This window comes from Cebus imitator, unplaced genomic scaffold, assembly GCF_001604975.1.
Source record: "Cebus imitator isolate Cc_AM_T3 unplaced genomic scaffold, Cebus_imitator-1.0 Scaffold385, whole genome shotgun sequence".
NCBI lineage: Eukaryota > Metazoa > Chordata > Mammalia > Primates > Cebidae > Cebus > Cebus imitator.
This window is the reverse complement of record NW_016107700.1, coordinates 1,784,942-1,799,885: the sequence shown is the minus strand read 5'-3', so window position 1 is coordinate 1,799,885 and position 14,944 is coordinate 1,784,942. Positions and strand designations below refer to the sequence as shown.

Below are 14,944 nucleotides of genomic sequence, written 5' to 3'. Positions count from 1 at the left end.
TTACCACGTCCCCTGGAATACAGATAACTTCATTTAATATAGGAGGAAACAGGCTTTTAAGCAATAGTCCCCAGATCACACAGATAGTATATTAGAAAGTAAAGTGTTCAGCTGCAAATACAAACAGTGGCTTCTCTCTCCCCCTGCCCCTTCCCCGCCACGTAAAACAAAGTCTGGAGGTGGCAGTTATTATCGGTTCAGTTATTCAAAAATACCACGAAAACACCTTCCATCTTTCCCCCCACCATGTTTAGAGTATCAGCCATCGGCCCTGAGGTTTATAAGGTCTCCCACTCCCTATAACGCTTTCTTATTCTCATCTTAAAGTCTTACCAGTCAGAATTTTGTCAAGCTTTACTTTTTGAAGTATTTCAGCAGAGGTCAGCTCAATACAACTCACTAATTTCACAGAAGGGGAAATAGATTTGCCCCTAGCAAACTAACAAGAGTTAATGAATTAGTTAAATGAGCCTGGAGTTGAGTATGCCTTCCATGATACCAGTTTAGTGGGGACTGTAAGTTATCCACCAAAACCTGTCCTCCCATTCCGTCTTGGCACATGGCTTGACTACGTTTCTCAGCCCTCCTGGCAGGTAGGTGTGGCCATCGGGCTAAGTCCTCACTAGTGGAAAGTGAGAATGTTTGCAGAAGTATCCATGCCACTGCAGGGTCTAGGCCTTCAGGCAGCAGGTCAGCCTTCTCCCTGCTCCTTTTCCCCTTCCCATCAGCTGGGACCAATGATGACCCAGCTTCAAGCATGCAGCAGATGAAGACAATGCTCCAGAGGATGGAGAAGCAACATGATACGAGGAACCTGTGTCCCTGAATGACCATTTGGAGCAGAGCTGTCTCAATGACCTGGACTGCTCACTTCAGACAGGTTAACTCCCTTCAGAGCTGTTATGTGGGAAAGAATAAACTTCTTTGTTCTTTAAGCCACTGTATCATTGGGTCTCTTTGTTGTAACACTTAGCCTTTTACCCACACTAATACAAACATGCAGCTTCCTTTGTAAGCATTCAGAGTAGCTTTACAAATAACCAGTTAGCCACCATTTTAGACAACAGCCCTAACTGCTCAAGTAGGTGATAATCAAATCTAAAATTCATGCAAGTGGCTATCCCAAAATTTCTTCATCCTGGCTGAAGGATATTTAACAATTGAAGCAGATCACCTAGGTAGAGACCTAGTTCGTTTTTATGCTTTCGTGAAATTAATTTAACAAATATTTGACTGTTTCTAGGTGCCAGGGATATTAACAAGTCACTGCATTCATAAAAGGTTGATTTCATGCATGTGTTTGGGAGAAGGGGTTATTTTATTTTTGAGCCACATGGTCTTGCTCTGTCACCCAGGCTGGAGTGCAGTGGCATGATTGTGTCTCACTCTAGCTTCAATCTCCCAGGCTCGTCATCCTCCTACCTAAGCCTTCCAAGTAGCTGGGACTATAGGCATGTCCCACCATACCTGGCCATTTTTTTTTTTTTTTTTTTTTTTTTTGTAGGCTGGTCTCAAACTCCTAGGCTTGAGTGATCCTTCTGCCTCAGCTTCCCAAAGTGTAGGGATTACAGGCGTGAACCACTACACCCAGACTATTGTTTTTTAATGTTATACTGTGTGTTTTGTTTTAAGGAAAAAAAAATCCTCTTTGGAACTAAACAGAACTAAGAGAGTACAAAAAATTGGAGAGTTAGGAAGGATCAAGCCATATTCCTGGAGTACAAATGAGCTGTTCTCTTGCTTAGCCCTAAAAATCAAGTAAAGTATTTTCAAGTCTAAGAATCTAGATCTCTCTTGAGAATCAAAGTACTTTCTACCCAGTTACAATTGCCTGAACTGTAAGAAGTATCTAAAGCTGGCCAAGTGCTTTAGATACTTCTTACAGTTGGAAGTGGCTCATGCCTGTAATCCCAGCACTTTGGGAGGCTGAGGCAGGAGGATCACAAGGTCAGGAGTTCGAGACCAGCCTGGCCAATATGGTGAAACCCTGTCTCTACTAAAAATACAAAAACTAGCCGGGCATGGTGGGTGGTGCACGCCTGTAGTCCCAGCTACTTGGGAGGCTCAGGCAGGAGAATCACTTGAACCTGGGAGGCAGAGGTTGCAGTGAGCAGAGATTGTGTCACTGCCCTCCAGCCTGGGCGACAGGGAGAGACTCCATCTCAAAAAAAAAAGTATCTAAAGCCTAATCAAGATTTTTACTGACAGAAGCAGATGAACCTAATAGCTCACTGAGTATTGGAATTAATTGCCAAAGCCATTTAGATAGCACTGCTGGTGTGATGGAGTGGAGGCTCTGGGTACCTGGACTGGAGGGCTATGCTTGCCTGGGGATTAGCTATGGCCAGATGGTACAAAGTGGCATTCCTCATTCTCACTCCAGGCTGAGCAAATAGCCCAAAGCTCTATGGTACTTTTCAGCTTTCAGATGAGATTTGGTATGAGATTTAGTAGTAGAGTAAGAAAGGTGATCTAAGGTTTGTCCTGGCTTTGCCTTGCTCTGTGACTAGAACATCCATTTTTAGGCCTCAGTTTCCCCACCCATACAAGAGGTAAAGGATTCTTTCATCTCTATATTTATGACCATCACAAGACAAATTACTTTTCTTCCCTACACTCGACAGCAAAGTCATTCATAGGGCAGCAGGCACAAAAGGGGAAATCTACTCAGGGCAATGGCTCAGACCAGAGCACCATGCAGATTTCTAGTGAGTGTTCTGCCTTTCCCAGGCTCTTTGCTGCTGATAAAGGAATTCATTTGGCTGAATTTACAATTTCTAAGATGATCAGTGGGCTCAACCAGTGCCTTACACTTAGTAAGTGCTTTGTAAATATTAGACACTTTGATTTTTTTGTAAAAAATGCCTGATTTCCAATTGCCGTGGAGATAATGAGTCCGGTAAGTTACTGCTCCAGGTATTTCAGATGGAAGGATTAAAGGCTTTTTAGGCTTTAAAACATATTTAGCAACTTGGTCAGAGAAACTAAGGTTCTTCCCTACAAACAGCCAGCTTAACACAGTGCTTAATAGCTTGAGTTTCCAGCCTCACCTCAATTCCAGCTCTGCCACTAGCTAGCTGTACTCCATCGCTGAGCCTTAGTTTTCCCCCTTGTTAACAGCATCTCCCTCCCAGGACTGTGTGAGAAGACAACGCATAAAGAGGACTTGGCACTACTTGGCTCACAGTAAGCACCCATCTCCCTCCCACTGGGAAGATGTGGTTTCCCACTTTGTTAGGTCCTAATAGTTAATAAACTTCTTAGCCCAGAGAATAAACTTATTTTTGACATTCAAATCAGCTAAAGATGGGTGAGGCTCTGTTTAAAAAGGTCAGTTGAGTTAGTTTTTTTCATTCTAGCTTCTCCTCTATGAAGTCTTATATGCATAGGAAACAAAACATTTACCATTAACTGCTTTTCAAGGTCCAGCAGAAATGCTCCTCCTTCCATGATCCCTTCCCTTCCTTCTAAACTGAAATTCTACACAGCTCTTAAGGCCTCTGATATTCAATTGCCTGGATTGGTGTTTGTGTATGCATGCAATTATTTACAAGCTCCCTGACGGCAAGAACCACATCTCATCTCTGCATTCCCTTTAGCCTAATTCAAGGCCTCTCATATAGCAGATTCTGAACAAACAAAATGTATTTGAATGGGGAGTTAATGCTTAAGGGGCACAAAGTTTGTTTGGAGTGACAAAAAAGTTTTGGAAACAGATAGTGGTAACGATTGCACAACATTGTAAATGTAGTCAATGCTGCTTAATGATACCCTAAAAATGCTATATTTGATGTTATATGTATAAGTAAGTATCTATTTAACATTGCTGGCAGCTCAGGTCACTCTAGAGGGCTTCAACTGGAAATAACAGACCTCCAATAAAAGACCTTCTCTAGATGTCTTCAAGGACTATAATGTGTTAAGTAAACACCTGCTACATGAATGAACAGACAGCATGATCTATGAACAATGTCAAATTTGAGAAAAAGCTATCATGTTGATAACAGAGTATACTGTGCATAAACTAGACATGGACTTGTATGTCTTTTTACGGATCACAGAGGCTCTTGTAAATTTTTTCTTTATTTAACCTTCAATAAAAATAATATGGATTTGTAATTCAACAGAAAGACAGCAGTGATAATAACTATTACATATGAGCAGCTCGCCAATTTCAAAGTCTTTATTCTTCAAGTCCCATGTCACAGCTTCCTCAGTCTGATTCCTTCTGTAGAATTCCGAGAACTAGAGTGGTTCACTTAATCATCTCAATGGGGATGGTCCTTTCCTGCTATTCACTCAAATCTAGAGCTCCTGATATGTGGCTCACAAATACTTCAGTCATCTACAAAAGCATCTGGAATTTAGATAATTTTGGCCATAATAAAACTTCTTTAAAGGGATATAGTCAGTCCTGGTATTCACCACTAAAAAGATCCTCACATACAAAAATGTGGAATCCGTGCCTTATTAAAAAAAGAATCTTTAAGTTTCAAAGAAAAAAAAAATGCTTTCCTGAACTACATCATTTCCAGACACATCAGCCACACAAGGAGCTGACAAGACCTGCTGTTTCCATTACAGAGAACATGAGACTTTAAAACCACACCACTGAATGAAAGAAAACGGTGAGAGCTTTTCTCCTATGCAGGCAATTCTACATGGCACTCTCTGCCCAGACTGGGAGACAGACATAACACTCCCTCCTGAACTGGATCCTTGCCACATTTGCAAAGGCCACCGGACAAGTCTCTTAAATGCAGCATTTCAACTTTTGATCATTCTGCCCTGGGGATCCCTTCTCTTTAGGTTCTTTGTCATGGTCTAGGGAAATACTCTGACTTTCCATGGTGTTGACAGCATCTGAATCCAATCTTCTTCTTTTCTTCAGTTGGTTCAAGTGGGATTTGGATTTTATATGAGCTGATAAGACAAAACCAAACAAACAAAGAAAAAACTCATTAGAATTTTCAGAATTAATCCTAGAAGCAAGTAAAATTAACTATACAATGCTTTTCTTCAACAATAAATAGCAGGATCAACGTATAGCTGCTTAGCATTTTTGAGGGAAGAATAAATTATACGGCCAGCGAGCTAGCAAAATAAAGCTACCACATATCAAAGTGCTCCCTGCTAGGTACTTTACATCACTAATCCTCATGGCAGTCTTGTAAGATGGTACCATTCTGCCCATTTTATACAAGGGAAACTGAAGTTCAGAGAGGTCTTACAAAATGTTCAAGGTCACACAGCAGGTAAACTCTTCTACTTAGACCTATAGCTTCAAAAAGAGATCCTACTTTCCAGAATCAGGTCTCTGTAGTATGGGGCTTCCTGCTACAGATGCATTTAACTTGTAAGGCTGAAAAGTTAGAAATTCAAATCCTCATCTGTACTGCAGGGCATTGCCTGTTGTCCTTCCTGGTGTGACATCCCTGTGCTTGAGTCAAAAAGGTCATGCGAATGACTCTGGCAAGATTCCTATTCTCTAGGCACACACCGCTCCAGGGAGACAGGAAGGTGCATTTACCACCGACGATCTCTTCTGAAGGTCCACAGAGGAAGTGAAGCTAAAGGCCACTGCTGCCTGCTATCAACTCCTGATCTGTCACCCCTAAGACAGTTCCCACCTTCTGACTGACTCATACAGGTTTATTTTCACTATTTTCTTTTTTCAAGGAAATCTCATCTGGTAACACTGAAAGAGATAGACAACTAGTTTAAATTCTCTTTTATATATATTTAAAACAGCATTTTTAAGAGTTTAGAAGCAAGAATAAGTAAGGTAGGGGTTAGAAGTAAAAGAAAAGTTTACTTGGGGAAAGAAGTCAGCTTTGTTCTCTAGCTAAAGCCTAAGGCAAAAAATGGGCTTCTGGGCTGGCTCTCCAAGGCAGCAGGAGATGGGAGTAGGACTTGACAGATGGCACTACAGAAGGGCTTACACAAGCTAAGCTCACAAAGGCTCACAAATGTTGCTTCTCTAAGGCTATCCCTGAAGGACATTCAACAAATCGAACCACTAAGTTTCCTTTAGACAAAAACAATCAGACACTCTCTTTCTCTTCCCCTTTCATCATTATAAACCAACGACAATCGAGGCTTCTTCTGCTGGTTGGGCAATCACAGCCGTCCCCAGTCTCTGACAATGGAGTTCATTTTGCCAGTTACCAGTTAATAGACCTAATCATTCTATTGGCTGCTTTGGGAAGAAAAATCTACTTCTCTGAGAATCCCATGCAAAACAGCACTCTGAACAGAAGGATCCCAGCCGCTGGGTAAATGATAAGCCCCACTGTGCCTGAAAGGAGCAAGCCTTACACCTGTTTCTAAATACATTAAACTCAAGGCTTGAGGATGAAGTCCTGGGCTTTATGTAGATGACTACAGAAATCTGAAAATCCAACAATGTGAGGGCAATGAGACTCTGCGGCAGAGGCAGATCCAGGCTCTAATGCGGGCGGGGTACAGAGCCTTAGGGTGGGGCTGGCCCTGAGGTGGTGGGAATCTAACCTTCTTTATAAATGTGTGACAGGCTTGCTTTCACACAATTTCCCTTCACATCTTTTTATCACGGTTTTAGCAACTACCACTATGTCAACAATTACTTCAAAAGTTACTGAAGAGGTATCACTTTTAAAAAACACACTCAGGAGTAGTAACTGTATATCCTGCCCCCACCCAGCTATGCTTCTGCTTCTTCCAGTCTACTGGATGAGCTGCCTGGCCTCCCTTAGACCCTTACTTCCTAATCTCACACCCACTGAGTTATAAACATGAAACGCCAAGAAATTCCTCTAAGGCTGACCATGAAGTCAAAGGAGCTCTAGAAATTTAACTGCAGATCTCTTAGTACAAAGTATCAATTCCAGCTGAAGAAGATGGAGAGCATTTGATCTTCCTTTGAATCTCAGAATACAGAGACAACTCCCCAACTGGGGAAAGCCTCCAAGGAATTTGGGAATAGGCTCTTCGAGGAATCTAGCTATCCCTTTATAAATAAATAGACTATAGGTTCAATCTACCAAAGACCTTAAATTTCATGAAGTCAATGTGAACCCACCCTTATAGATTTCTTCACGCCCCTCCCCATACTCTACCTGCCCATTCACGATCCCCAATGATGATTCGGTCACAGATGTTACACATGTGATAACTTCTCTTGTTCTCAGCTTCGTTGTATGGCATCTTTATTGGAGTGGCTGTAGGCTTGCGGCCCTAAAAGATCAAGGGTGGAAGAAGTATTCAATTCAAAGAAATCTGAATATGATTCTCTATTAAGGGAAGTAGGATTTTCCTAAGATTTCTTTTTTTCACCCCAGACAGCAGATTGGCTATATACAGATTTTAGCAACAACCTTTCTAAATGTAAAAGTAGAAAAGCAGTCTCCAGTCTCTATCGAAAAACAGCCAGCTCTTCTGCTTTATTCTATGGAAAAGAAGGGCTGGCTCTTCAATATAGCAACAAAGGTGTCAGCTAACAAAAGTGCTCTGAAAACCAGAAAACCGACTGTATAATGATTCACAATTACCTGGATGAAACTTTGCACGATTTCAAGAGCAGGTTCGAGAACAGACTCTTCCCACTTCGAGACATCAGATACCTCTAAGCCATAGACAGGGGGGGCACTGGGACCGGGTCCTAATTATGACAAAGACAGGTTGTGAGATTAGCCTCTATGACCCAATCTATTCTGCACCCAGGACTCTGAAATCCTCCAGAGAAACACACAGAGCCAAAGGAGTAAACATTCTGACCATGCTATTCATTCTAGCCGAACATGAACCACAATCCAAGAAAGACCTAGAGGTTCAACTGCTCTGCAGCCAATAAGACTAGCTACATAATCTGAATACATGGGTGCAGGATCTTCCAATCAGCCAGGAAACCAGAATAGTGTGGGCTACAACACAAAGACAGCACATCACAAGAAGAAATAAACTAACAGCTTTAAGTAAGTGCCTATTTTAAGTTCCAAATCATCTTACAATGATGGCGATCTGTGGCAAGAGAATTCACAGCTTTTTTTAGGAGCAGATACTAGTCTTGGGTTTGGATATACTGCCTCAGCGGCCTGGGACTCATGAAATTCCTTGACAGCATGGGCTGGAATTATATCAGTCAATGAGCCGCAGAATCTGCGAACTAGAAATAAGCCTTGGAATTGATGTAGTTGAGTAACTTCTTTTAAAGACCTGATCTACAGGGTATTCAAGACCCCCTGATAGACACTTTTGAATGAAGATGAGACTGAAGGTAGCAAAGAATATAGCCACAGGTATTTCACCCACCTGAGCCAACCATGTTGCAAGAGTTTAGTCTCTGTGGTAGCTTCTCAGCCTATGAACACACTCAAATTGCCTTCCACAGCTAGGTTAAGTCAGTTGCCTAAAGGCAAAGAGCATCGCCCATGGACAAAAACATCAAAGGCCTTGGGATGCCAGCGACTGGCAGGTGCTGGCCTTTTGATTGTGCCAACCACAAATAAGATTCTTCATAAACTGGACTGGGCTGCACCTGCCACCACACGGAAAGGTGAGACTAGGAGGGTGCAGGCAGCATCCACAGCACACCTGGCCTTGGCTAAGCTCTGCACCTGTTTCCAGGCCACTCTACATTTTCCTTTCTCCTCTAAGCCTTTTGTTGGGCTTCTGTGCCCTGTCTAAGCACCTTTCAACAAGTTCTCGGCTCCCAGCTGCTATTTCTGGCTTGGGTCCAAGGCCAAGCTGGAGTGGGGAAGTCCCCCTGGCTTCCTGCCAGAACCATATCCCAGCAGACCAGCCCTGGCCAATCATGCACGGCTCCTGATTTACAGGGCAGCTGTGCCTTTCACTCCAGCACCAGGACGATACTGGCATACACACGAATGAGGAACAGGCATATGACATGCTGTGCCATCAACTCCTCCTGCCTCAGAGATGGAGGAATTATTGTGGTTTTACTACAGGAAGAAGTTCTAAATTATTACCAAAAAGTCTTCCGTTACAGGCTTATTGTCAGACATGGGGAGAAGAGAAGCTCCATTAGAAATTTGTAGAACAGTAGTGAGCTTCAACTTCAGATGACACTAAGACTTCTATCTACCAGGACATTCAGAGAAGGCAGGATAGGCAGAAGAAAGCTTTACGAGCCTCTTCACACCACAACCACACTGGAGAACTCAGGCAGAGAGCAGGAGCTGGGAGAGGGAATGTCAGCAGTTCAGTGGTCAAGTTATCAAGGATCAAGTTATGTATTTTCAGAGGCACTGAGGGGGGCAGAGGCTTCGGCTGGCCCTTTCTGTAATTGAGAACAGAAGTCTACCGGCAAAAGGTAAACACAGGATGATTCAGAAGCATATTTAAAACATGTCCACAAGATAAAACTGAAGTTTCACTTATGCTTAACCTCCATTAGCTCATAATCACATAGTTTTTTACCCACAGTCCAATACTAATGGTGTCTTGCTAAAGTTACAGCTAAAGGAAATAAGAGTAGTAGTATAAAGCAGAGTGTGGACTCTGTGTCAGGCCTGCCTTCAGTTATCTACCGCCGACTAGCTGAGTGATTTTTGGCAAGTTATTTAACTTCGATAGGCCTTCATTTTCTTATCTGTAAAAAGAAAAGAATAACACCTACCTTGAAGACTCAATAATATACGTCTAGCATCAAATTTAGTGCCAAAGGCACAAGACAGGGTCAAATGAATGAGAATTTCCTTTCTTTTCCCTTAAAAATGCTATTCAGCTAAAGTTTCATTTGAAGCAATCTGAAGCACCATGTGGAGACGCTGGGAGAAATGGTGAAGGTGTCTTTTTATACTACTCATCTGGCCCCCAGAAAACACTGTAATTAGGAAATCCTCCCTACAGAAATCTGACTGCCCTTCAGGTACAAAACTGAAGCTAAAAATTGACCCTGAACACCAACTCTCCTAAGAAGAGGCTGCTGTTGTTCTTAGCTGTTTGCAGCCAGTATCCATCTGTTCAAGGCAGAAGGCAGACTCCTCAGTGCAAACAATTTTTTTTTCTGAGACATCACAAGAAAATATCCCTGGATAATCATTTATGTTATAGAACTTCCCCTAGGTCAGATGCAAAATCTTAGAACAGGCCCAGAAACTAAAATTCACTTTCTGAGTGAGCTGAGGAATCTATATTCTATTGAAAACAGACCCATGGGATAAGGAAAAACATGAGACTTACTGCTCAGAAAACGGTTTTTAACCCATCGGTTTTGCTTCCGGGCATATTTCTTGGTTACTTGTTTCAGAGCCTCAATACCTGAAAGATACAATAGATTTAAGAACATCTAGGTAAGCACTCCTTACCCTGCAGAGAGGCAGGCCCTCCCAGCCCAAGAGGAGAAAATCAGCCACGGCAGTACAATGTCAGACTTGGTGACGAAAAATCTCAATTCTGAACTGGAGGCTATTTGGGACACTTTGAGCCTTGGCTCTTTCTCAGACCATACCAGTAGGGTACCCTGTCACCCAAAGATGTCCAAGACTAGGTTAGACGGAAGAATTCACACCTTTCTTTAGAAGCTGGTTACTAGTCTCCAGTGTGCATTTTCCCTCAGTGATCAGGTACTCGTGAAATTCCTTGAAGCCAATTGATTGGAAGATACCATGTTGATAGTCCTGGCTGGGAACAGGAGGGCATCAGCAGGTGAGCCATTGCTCCTAAAAGCTAGCAGGGGCTTTGGAGATGGACCTAGTTGAGTCATTTCATCTGTCAGATAAGGAAATTGACATCCTGAGCAGTTACTGATTCTCCGAAATTCTCCCCTCCCCTACCCACCATGTTACTTCCTTGAAAAGTTAACTCCTGGCAATGTCTGAAAGATTAAAAAACTGCATCTGTAACAAGACTGATTAATCAGTAGACCCAAAGCCAGTATTAGTGTTATGGTCTTTTGACTACAGGCAAAAGATGGAGAAAAGGTCAGAATAACAGCCAAATCCTCACCTATTTTCCGAAACATTCTCCTGATTATAGCGTCTGTGAAAATCTCTTAGTTCCTCCAAGAGCCCAGCAGCAAGCATGTCATCCACCCTCTTATCCAAGCGCTTATCTAGAACTTGAATCAAATTAGCCCATCAACCAGCAAGCAAGTTGTAGGTATGTATATACTTACATGACGAGTGAACAGGCAGTCACAAAAGAAGATAAATTGTCCAAATGGAAGAAAGCATTCAGATTCCAAAGATTATGTAATAATTCATACTTTATTTACTTACACTTATGACTTTGCAACTCCAAATAAAAACAGCCACAATGAAGCACATGCCTTCTCATTATATAGAGAAAGCATAAAATTTCAGCTATTGTGAAGGACAAACATTTTCTTCTCGTATGGAATGTATATCCCAATGTGTTTTAGAGGTGGCTGAGGACCCCCTGGTTTACCTTTCTTATTTTTAATTTAATGTGCCATTATACTGTAACTTAGTGTTACTTACATTTGAGAATCCCTAGATGACACCTGGGATAGGAACATGGAACTTTAATCCAAAGACATCCTAGATACATTCTAAGCTACTGAGCCAAGCAAAGGAACAAAGAGTGAAAGGTCGTAATTGGTCAGATGGGACAGTTTTATTATGAATCAGATACCATTATTTTATGCTGAACTGTACAGTGTAAGTTTTTATTTACAAAATTTAATTATTGAAAAATTAACTTTTTCTATTAATTTATGGCAGATTAATTTAACAATACATTGTCACCATTTTTTTTCATTGTCATCATTTTAATTATGTTCTTCTACATCTCTACCACTGCGATTTCTTGGCCTACAGAAACAGTAACCTTCCTAGAAAGTTTGCATTTATTGTAGACTCATCATGTGTCAACCACATGCTGAGCTCTGTATATGTAATAATTCATTTAATCCTTAATGCAGCTATGAAATATATACTATTATTATTACCTCCATTTTACAGGAGAATTGGGACACAGAAAGGTAAACTAATTTGTCTTACAATTCACATAACTAGAAGCTAGTGGAGCAGGAATTTGCTATCAGACAGTCTGCCTCAAGAGCCTGTGCTCTTCCATGCTATACTCCACTGTTTGTCCACATAATGTCATCTTTCCAGGCCTATCATAGGCTATCTTTGCAAACTGTTCTCTGACTCTCCCCAGAGAATGTTTGTCATCCTTTCTCTGTGGCCCTACAGCACTCTGAAAATATCTCTAGCCCAGCATTTATCACATAAATAATATACAGACAGATAGAATCTATCTCCTTGTCTGTTGTCCCACTAGACTGGGAATTCCTTAAGAAAAGGCACTGTCTCTTCTTCAATTCCGAAACCCAAGTACAACACAGAATACCCAGCACTTCACTGAATGCTTACTGAATGTTTGCTGGATGAATAAGTTACAGGCATAATTATACTTTAGCAACAAAACACCATCAAGCCAGCAAGCTAATTATAAGGCATACTGTTTCTAGAACATTCTAGCCTCCAGACAACCTTCCACAAGAGACTTCCTTCTTTTTCTCCTTTGGATCTTCCCTGGATGGCAGTCTCTTTTCCTATTCCATCCATCCCATCCCACTCTACCCATGATGTCTTATCCTAGTGCCATGGCTACACTTCCTCCTTTTCCAAACAGATATCTAGGGGAATGGTACTCTGCCTAAGTCAACAAATAATGACAATGATAATAAAATTAATAGCTAATACTTATTTAGTGTTTATTATGAGCCACCCAAGGTTCTAAGCATTTTATATATATAGTAACTTATTAGTCTAAGTTCCATCACAGAGGGACTCTAGGGCATCAAAGGGCTGTTACCTGCCTGGTCAGCATGAAGCCAGAGGATGCAAGGGTTAGAGAACTTAAGAGGGCCTCCAAGGGGACCACCACCTTCTTCTGCATGTTGACGATGGAGAAATTCACTATGAGAGATTCCTGTTTCTTCAAAAACTTGCAAGCTCCTAAGTAATTTAAAAGGGGGCAGAGAGGGCACACCCATAAAAACCATTAGAAAATATTCATTCTCAAGTAAAACAAGAAGAAAGGCTGTTTATTATAGAAAGCCTCATTCTTGAAAGCCGGGCATGACAGTGTGCGCACCTGTAGTCCCAGCTACTCAGGAGGCCAAAGTGAGAGGACTGCTTGAGCTCAGGAGTTCAAGACCAATCTGAGCAACAACAGAGAGATCCTGTCTCTTCAAAAAGCGGGGAATGCAGAAAGGCTTATTCTCATTTTCACTGCGTTAAGTCCCAAAAGACATGAAGGTCTAGGGTTACTCTGGTCCTACAGCTACTCAGAAAAGGGTCCTAAAGAAAACTTTAGGTAAAGTAAGAAATAATACTGTTTCTCTAAAGATACATAAACTTTTCTGAAATCAGTTAAATAGGTTCAGAAACAACAGGTTTCTTCTATAAAACAGAATGGTACTCACTCACTTTCAGATAAACAGTAAAAGAGCTTGTTTGGGACACTTTGTTACAAGCCAACAAGTCTGGTCTCGCTGGCGTGCCTTTCCCACAGTACAAAAGCATGTTGTACATCCAGCTCATCAGCTTTCTTTTTAAATATGTCAAATTAATGAAGAATGCTCCTGGCTAATCCAGTGCTCTACTGGCACAAAGATCACTGAGAAAAGAACTCACATGCTTATTCTTAAACCATCATCCACTTCTGTCTGTATCTATTATGTTATGCGGCACAGGTAATTTAACTCCCAAATCTATACTCTACCACTCTGGGTGATTGCAACTTATCAGCCTGAAAGTGATCTTTCCCTTCCTGACCTAATTCTACTTCCTGAAACTCTAATACAAGAGTGTAGACCCCTTGTCTTTCAGTATTACTGGTCTCTCAAAGAAGATCTATGAGAAAAAAATGTAGTAACAGATATCTCACTTATCTGGAGTTAAAATACAGCCTCAAGCCAAAAAAAAAAAAAAAAAAAAAAAAAAAAAGTCCTCATTCTCTAAAGAAGACTCTAGAGCCTTTGCTTAGAACCTATTGACTCTTACTTAAAAAAAAAAAATTTATCAAACTAATTACTCATTTAGAAGCAGCAAAATGAGGAAAGGTGACAGGAAATAACTGATTAGTAAAAGGAGAGAATAATAAATACCAAGCTCTAGAAGGATGTAATAAACAATATAAAAAGGTATGTTCATAATAATGTTCCTAAGTTTAAAAAAAATTGAATGTTTTCTATTAAAGTGTTTAAAATGTTTGGATACTGAAAATAAACTTCATTAATCTAAAACATGCATTCGTTTTTCCTTTTTTTATTTTTATTTTTTATTTTGAGACAGTCTCACTCTGTTGCCCAAGCTGGAGTGCAGTGGTGCAATCTTGGCTCACTGCAACCTCTGCCTCCTGGGTTCAAGCAATTCTCCTGCTTCAGCCTCCTGAGTAGCTGGGACTACAGGAGCATGCCACTATGCCTGGCTAATTTTTTGTATTTTAGTAGAGACAGGTTTTCACTGTGTTGCCTAGGCTGGTCTCGAAATCCTGAGCTCAGGCAATCTGTCTACCTCGGCCTCCCAAAGTGTTGGGATTACAGGTGTCAGCCACCATGCCTGGCCCAAAACTTGCATTCTTAATGGGGTTATATTGCCTTTAAGGGGTGAGAAAACTTAGATATTACAATTTGTACTTCCTCTGCCCTGCCCAAAGGACAACCCTACCTGAAGAAATCCTTTTCTTGGCTGAGTACTATGGCTCATGACTATAATCCCAGCAGTTTGGTAGGTTGAGGCAGGAGGATCGCTTGAGCCTAGGAGTTTGGGACTAGCCTGGGCAATATAGCAAAACACCTCTACAAACAATTAAAAATTTAAAAAACTAGCCAGGTGTGGTAGTGCACACCTGTAGTCCCAGCTACTCAGGAGCCTGAGGCAGGAGGACACCTGAGCCCAGGAGGTCAAGGCTGCAGTGAGCCATGATCGTGCCACTGCACTACAGCCTAGGAAACAAAGTAAGGCTC

General features: G+C 41.5%; 1 protein-coding gene across 2 annotated transcripts in view; it reads right to left on the bottom strand.

Annotated features, from left to right (window-relative positions):
- Positions 1–4,052: 4,052 nt before the first annotated feature.
- The window catches only part of TRIT1 (tRNA isopentenyltransferase 1), a 38,220-nt gene continuing 27,328 nt past the window's right edge, over positions 4,053–14,944 (bottom strand). Inside the window, exons 5-12 of one of the 2 annotated variants that reach the window (XR_001818869.2) lie at positions 12,787–12,929; positions 10,948–11,059; positions 10,511–10,623; positions 10,183–10,260; positions 7,987–8,143; positions 7,530–7,639; positions 7,098–7,215; positions 4,053–4,923 (exon numbers count right to left, since the gene is read on the bottom strand). Coding sequence is in view for 1 of the 2 variants with exons in the window: in XM_017507973.2 (XP_017363462.1) it covers positions 4,754–4,923; positions 7,098–7,215; positions 7,530–7,639; positions 10,183–10,260; positions 10,511–10,623; positions 10,948–11,059; positions 12,787–12,929 (844 nt within the window). In the remaining variant the exon portion in view is untranslated. The remainder of the gene's footprint in view (positions 4,924–7,097; positions 7,216–7,529; positions 7,640–7,986; positions 8,144–10,182; positions 10,261–10,510; positions 10,624–10,947; positions 11,060–12,786; positions 12,930–14,944) is intronic. The other variant, XM_017507973.2, reaches the window with a different exon arrangement.